We start from the raw sequence: 7322 nt of genomic DNA, 5'->3' as shown, positions 1-7322 counted from the left end.
ACAGTCAGGCAAAAGGACTTTCAACTGACTCTCAGCTGTTTAAGTAGGGGAATGGATAATTGGACTGCGCCATGTTTTCCCATATCATGGGGGTGGCAGAGTATTCCATTTTTGAGTTGTGTTCTTTTCTTTGTTAGTTATATTTTGTTGTTATGATCATTTAATTTATTTATCTTTGGTTCATATCAGGTAGCGTTGGTTTAACATGTGTTGTAGTTATTGTGGTTTGTTTATATATTATGTGTTTTGTACCCCCTTTTGTGTCAGAATGGCCTGATCAGCCACTATATAAGTTTTCTCCATCATGTCTCAGTCTAGCAGGTCTGTTTTGTTTGTCCAGGTTTGGGTTGTTCAGCCTATGTTAAGGTTACCTGAGTTAAGTTCTGTTTAGTTGACCTCTTTTATGGGCCCAGAACTTTGTTTTTCTATAAATTAGTGGGGTTTTTGTAAATAAAAACCTATATTTTTTTGGAAACCTATTTTCTGACTCCTCATGCCTGCCAGCTTGGTCTCTCACACCATCATATGACAGTAAAAGAGCACACACAAACCTTATTCAAATATGAAAGTGTATTGGAATGGTAAAGAGCATTGGTACGTGACAGGAGGGCCTCCACTAAAGGATACAATATAATGAACAAATCTAAGAATGTTCCACATATGGTTGAAAATACCATCATTGGCCTAGAAAGATAACATTCTGGGAGTCAAGACTATAAAGGAGAAAGGATGCCCTCCCTTCACCGTCACACTCTGCATCCACTCTGTATGACTGTACGACTGCTGGGCTTTTCTTGCAAGAAAATACACCTCATCAAAGACTATTGGAAATGTTTGTCTCTTATTCAGTGATAGAATTTTGTTTGCCACCACACCTCCCTGAAGGTTCTCGAGGCGACGGTAAAGCGACTCAAATTTGGCTTTAGTAGCCCAGCCTCCCTCATAGTCATACCATTGACTAAGACATGGGCAACTAGAGTGGCTTGAATTTCATCTGAGACTGCTTGTCTTCTTGCCCTTGCCCTTCGTCCTCCTCCTCCTCCTCCTCCTCCTCATCCATCCTCAATCTCTTCCTTCATGTTTTTCTAGATCCATTGTTCCAAAACTCAATAAACTGATTTGGGCCCTTTTATTTATCTACTGAAGGATCTGATTGATGTGTGTTCAATTTGGCAGTGTTTCCACTTGGGTAATTGTGTGCTAACTGAGCTGAAGCTGTGCTGACTTGAGTGAACAATATTGAATGCAAGTGCTTTCTATATGACAACATGGTCTAGGCAATGAGAAATGAAGGGATTTGTGTGTAGGGTTTTGCAGTGACAGTTCAACAAATCTGACTCATGTGTCAAAAACAGGAAATAGTGCTTATAGTTTAGGGAAATGCGTTTTGATAAATCGGATTATGGTTTTGAAATTTTAATTCAAAAGCCTGGTTATAGTGTTTAAAGGGTTAGTTCACCCAAAAATGAAAATTATGTCATTAATGAGTCACCCTCATGACGTTCCAAGCCCGTAAGACCTCCGTTCATCTTCAGAACACAGTTTAAGATATTTTAGATTTAGTCCGAGAGCTTTCTGTTCCTCCATTGAAAGTCAATGGACGGCATACTGTCCATGTCCAGAAAGGCAGTACAGACATCATCAAAGTAGTCCATGTGACATCAGTGGCTCAATCTTAAGTTTATCAAGCGACGAGAATACTTTTTGTTGTCAAAAAGTAAACAAAAATAACGACTTTATTCCACTATTCATTTCCTTCTCTCTGGGCCTCGAGTGAGTTCACGTAGTGTTTTTGCGTAGCGCGTCTGTGTTATACGTCACACGCATCACACATGACCAGCGTCGGCCAATAGTGAGCCTACGTGTGACGTACAACACAGACGCGCTACACAGTTATACTACGTGAAATAGCTCGAGGCCCAGAGAGAAGGAAATGAATAGTGGAATAAAGTCGTTATTTTTGTTTACTTTTTGCGCACAAAAAGTATTCTCGTCGCTTGATAAACTTAAGATTAAGCCACTGATGTCACATGGACTACTTTGATGATGTCTGTATTGCCTTTCTGGACATGGACAGTATGCCGTCCATTGACTTTCAATGGAGGAACAGAAAGCTCTCGGACTAAATCCAAAATATCTTAAACTGTGTTCTGAAGATGAACTGTGTTCTGAAGATAAGGTCTTACGGGCTTGGAATGACATGAGGGTGAGTCATTAATGACATAATTTTCATTTTTGGGTGAACTAACCCTTTAAGCAATCGAGAAAAACTGTAATATGCACATTAAGTCATTGCTTATGTTTACATTTTTAGTATGTATTTGAGGTGTTGTGTTCTTATATGTTTAGGTCCTATTTAAATAATTTAAATTAATCCATTAATAAAAATAAAAAAGCAAGCTTTAAGAATCAGTATGTTCCAGAAAAATGTACTGTACATTTAAAAACAACTTAATGTGAGAATAAAGTGTTTACAGAGGAATCACAATGTATTACACACTTACAGTAGCATGTTACATTTAAAACACAAAAAGCTGTGTTAATTCTTGGACACAGCTAAATAAATATTTGGAGGCATCATTAAGCTGCTTTAACTTGCCCATTTCGAATCAAACACTCTATTATTTTGAAGAAAGAGGGAGTTTTACAGCCCGGTGCAGATAAAGAACAGGCTGAACAAAACCAGACAGCACATAACAAATCAAACCAATGGACCAAAGTGCCTTAATAATCTGTTTTTTCAAAATGTAAACAACTCCTATGACTATATATGGGACATGCATAATAGTCATGCTCACAGTAGTTATTAGAATGAGATTAAATGCTTTTCTCTTCATGCAGTTTTCCTTCTCTCTCCTTCTCTCTCCTGGTCCTGACTGCTTCAGAGCTCTGAGAACAGCCACAACACAAAACAACTGGATGGAGAAGAAGATGAAGAACTGCCCTGACAAGAGCAATGTAAATTCTAAGTTGTCAGAAAATAACAGGCACAGAAAACAGGAGACAAGAACAGTTATCCAGGCCGCAGTGCAGCAGATCACTCTATATCTGAGAGGTTTGTACTTCAGAAAGGTTACAGGATGAACCACTGCCAGGTAACGCTCAACACAGATCAGACACTGAAACAGAGGACGGCCAGTGATGACAAATCCTAGTAAAAAGAATTGTAATGTTGAGAGACCAAAAAAACAAAATGACAGTGCACTGATCAAACTAGCCAGACAGTTACCAAGCTCACAAACAGAGAGATTGAGGTTGAAGAACTCTGATGCGACTCCACGTTCTGTTGCTGTGATGATGAGCCATATAATATAGGAGTGTGTTGGAAGACCAAACAACAAAGCAATGGTGTATCCGCAGATGTCCAGACTGTCCATTAAATCAAAAGACTGAGTTGTGCAGTTTGTAGATGTTTCAGTTGTGAAGTTCACTCTAAAGTTATTCATCTCTTCTGTGTTTGTCTTCCTCAGTTCAGCAGCCGACAAAACATAATAATGTAACTATGATTTATGGGAAGAGAGACGTGTAAATTAAGTTCACATCTGATTTGTAAGTCTACAAATTTTCCAATTTAAACTCAAACAACCAGAGCACATCATTGTTAAATCTGCAAAAATGGTTATACAAAGGCAGTAGCTATATATATATATATATATATATATATATATATATATATATATATATATATATATATATATATATATATATATATATATATATATTATATATTTATAGCCTACAAAAACAACCTCTTTCTATTCTTACAATTTACTTTTCTTGATTCACTTGAATTAATTTTAAATTGTTATTTCATTTCAGTGAAATACTCATTAAACTTGCCCTACAAAAAAAAAAACAAAAAAAAAAACCCGAATCAACACAGTAGAAATGTTTCTGCTTATTAATTGTAAAAACATGTAATTGACTCAAAAATGTGAATTTATCACCTGAAGAGTGAATGTCCGGTCTCTCTGGAAGTGTATAAATCTCTGTGCTGTGTTTTGTACACTGACTTCAGATGCCACATATGTGTGTATGAGTTCTGCTGCACGTCACATAAAACACCAAGTATGCAAAAGACAACATTTATAATCAAAAAGACCGTCTGATCGTCTTTTTGATTTTAATTTCAACCACAAATGCAGACACTTTTTTGTCAAATTTTATTTTGCAGACTTGTGTTTTAATTCCACTAAATGTCACTGACTTGACTTAACATTTTACACAATATTTATCAACTGCTCCTTAATGTCCGAGAGCAACTGGATTATTGTTATACATTGCATTTTATTTTCAAGCTTTTGGCAGACCTCTTTAAGCAGTGACTTATCACACATTCAATGTATACATTTTGCTAGTATACGTGTTCAAATCAATCACTCAAATCTGTAAAAAGGAAATTATCACTAATTTTTGTTCAGTCCTCCCAAATCATATTCATGTATCTGACACTAAACAACACAGGTGCCACTTATTCAACACCTGAAAGGCAAATTCTTAGACTGAGAATTTAAAAGTTAGAGAGGGAATAAATACTTTAGACATTTGTGTTGACAAGAAGTCAAGATTATTGCTATAATCTCTGTGGCAACCATCAATAGGGAAAAGGCGACACTGGGTCATGATGTGTTTTATTGGAATAACAATCTACAAAAAGTACATCAGTAAATCAGTTTGTAACATTGAACATTAGCCTGTTCTGAACCACTTTACACCTCCAAGACACAGAAGCCACATTAAAGGTACATTTATACATACTCTTCATTGTGAAACTCATTTACAGAGGAATCACAATGTAACTTATGTGTTACGTTTATGATACAATGTTAAATCTAGTAAAAAGATGCAGTAGATGCAGCAATTGGCACGATATCAAAGTTTAAGGAGACTCATGTGATGGTTGTTGTGTTCATAAGCAAAATTGTGTTGTGGCTACTGATCTATATAGAATGACATTATATAGATCAGTGGTTGTGGCCTACTATCTGAAAAAGAAGTCAGTTCTTGTAACGTAAGTCCACTGAGGCAGGTTGTAGTGAGAACCTAATGTGCAGTTTTATTCAAATAAACATGAACAAAATAAACAAGGACTTGAACAAAAGTGGCGGCCTCCCACAGACAGGTCTGGAGAGATTTTAAAGCCCAAGATCCAGGAAGCAATCACACGCACCACGCCACACCTGTGCTTCGCCCTCCTGTAGGGGAGACACAATAAACAGGAAAAAAGCAAAGAGGAGGAGGAGTCCAGCAGGTCCGTGACAGGTACAAGTGTTTTGCATTTATTTATGATTCTTTCTGTGAGTAACATTTAATGTATCATCAAAAGCTGTTGAGTCTGATAGGCATATGGGCCTATGAATATGGGCAGAAGGAGCTCCACTTTCCTAAATGTAACTAAATTGAGTTGATCAAACTTAAATACATTTCATAGATGACACTATTTAAATATTTTATGTTAGACTCATTAAATATAAATATGCATTACTCCTAATTAGATATAAGTAAAGCGAAGTGAACAAAATTTAAATGTGTCATATCTATGAAGGGCCTGAATCTTTTTTTTTTTTTTTTTTTTTGAGTGATGTATATGGAGCAAGACGTTCTTAACCAATAGTGGAATATGCATATCTTCTGTCTGTTGCACATTTTACTTTTTTATGAATCGATTCTCAGGCTTAAAAAAAGTGTTGGGTAATAGGCAGCGTACAGGTGTAGCTATATATATATATAGCTATATATATATATATATATATATATACACACATGAAAATACCTACAACTTTTTAAATGAGATGTAACATATAACATAACCAAAACCACCACATGAAGCTATAACTATAAGTCAGTGTGCAATTGTGGCCCTTTAAGGCTACACAGGAAAAAGAAAAGCAATATATCAGCTCCAAAAACTGAATTTATAATTTTCCAGTATAATAAAATAATAAATAACTATATCTAGCATAAAATGATTTAATTTAACAGCCAATTAATTTATCAATTATTTAAAATGATTAAATAACAACTAAATCATACATCACCATTTCATAGTACACAAGAGCAGGAGAGTTTCCCAGTGCGGTGCAGATAAAGAGCAGGCTGAACAAAACCAGCCAGTATATAACAGATAAAACCTGTGATCCAAAGTCCATTAATATAGTGGTTTGTTAGAGTGGTAAACAATCCTGTTGTAGCAAATGGGACATATATGATAGTCATGCTCACAGTAGTTATTAGAATGATTTGAAATGCTCTTCTCTTCATGTGGTTTTCCTCCTCTCTCTCTCTTCTTCTCTCTCCTGGTCCTGATTGCTTCAGAGCTCTGAGAACAGCCACAAGACAAAACAACTGGATGGAGAAGAAGATGAAGAACTGCGCCGACAAGAACAATGTGAATTTTAAGTCGTCAGAAATTAACAGGCACAGAAAACAGGAGCCAAGAATAGGTATCCAGGCTGCAGTGCAGCAGATCACTCTATATCTGAGAGGTTTGTACTTCAGAAAGGTTACAGGATGAACCACTGCCAGGTAACGCTCAACACAGATCAGACACTGAAACAGAGGACGGCCAGTAAGGGATAGGCCTAGTAAAAAGAGTGGTAATTTTGAGATTCCCTGAAAGCAAACTGACATTATATAAAACACAAAATTCAGACAGACACCAAGCTCACAAACAGAGAGATTGAGGTTGAAGAACTCTGATGCGACTCCACTTTCCGTTCCTGTGATGATGAGCCATATAATATAGGAGTGAGTAGGAAAGCCAAACAGGAGATTGATGCTGAACACACAGATTCTCAGACTTTCAAGTAACCAGAAATAATCAGTTGTAGAGTTTGTAGATGCTTCAGGTGTGGTGAAGTTCACTGTGTAGTTCATCTTGTCTGTTTGTCTTCAGCAATATATCCTGCAACTGTGATTTACTGGAAAAGAGAAGCGTAAATGAACCAGTGAATTAAACCAGAATAAGTAAGATTTGAATATTTTTTAATGCATCCAGTTTGAACGATCCAGTTTAGAATTCTAAAAGTTCTTTGTTTACATTCAAATAAACCAGAGGGCACTTCATTATTAAATGATATACAGTCTCTTTTAATTCAATATCTCTAAACAATTACACTTGCCCCAAAACCCTTGGACAGATAAACACAATTACGCAGTTGATTATTGTTGGTGGTAAAAAAAGAAAGAAATTCAATCAAAAACAGAAGTTTATCACCTGAAGAGTGAATGTCCAGTTTCCCTGTGGATGTGTATAAATCTCTGTGCTGTGTTTTGTACACTGACTTCACAGCTGTTACAAGAATATATGAGCACGACATCTG

At 36.3% G+C, this 7322-nt stretch overlaps 1 protein-coding gene across 1 annotated transcript; it reads right to left on the bottom strand.

Annotated features, from left to right (window-relative positions):
- Window positions 1-5135: 5135 nt before the first annotated feature.
- Window positions 5136-6876, bottom strand: LOC308686546 (hydroxycarboxylic acid receptor 2-like; the record flags this gene model as incomplete). The annotated part of the gene is made up of 3 exons (XM_081394983.1): window positions 5136-5195; window positions 6039-6131; window positions 6223-6876. The coding sequence occupies 3 exons, from the start codon at window positions 6874-6876 to the stop codon at window positions 5136-5138; spliced, it is 807 nt and encodes a 268-aa protein (XP_081251109.1).
- Window positions 6877-7322: the final 446 nt, after the last annotated feature.

Source organism: Scardinius erythrophthalmus (genome assembly GCF_964197995.2).
Source record: "Scardinius erythrophthalmus genome assembly, contig: HAP1_SCAFFOLD_408, whole genome shotgun sequence".
Lineage (NCBI taxonomy): Eukaryota > Metazoa > Chordata > Actinopteri > Cypriniformes > Leuciscidae > Scardinius > Scardinius erythrophthalmus.
This window is presented reverse-complemented; position numbering and strand designations above follow the sequence as displayed.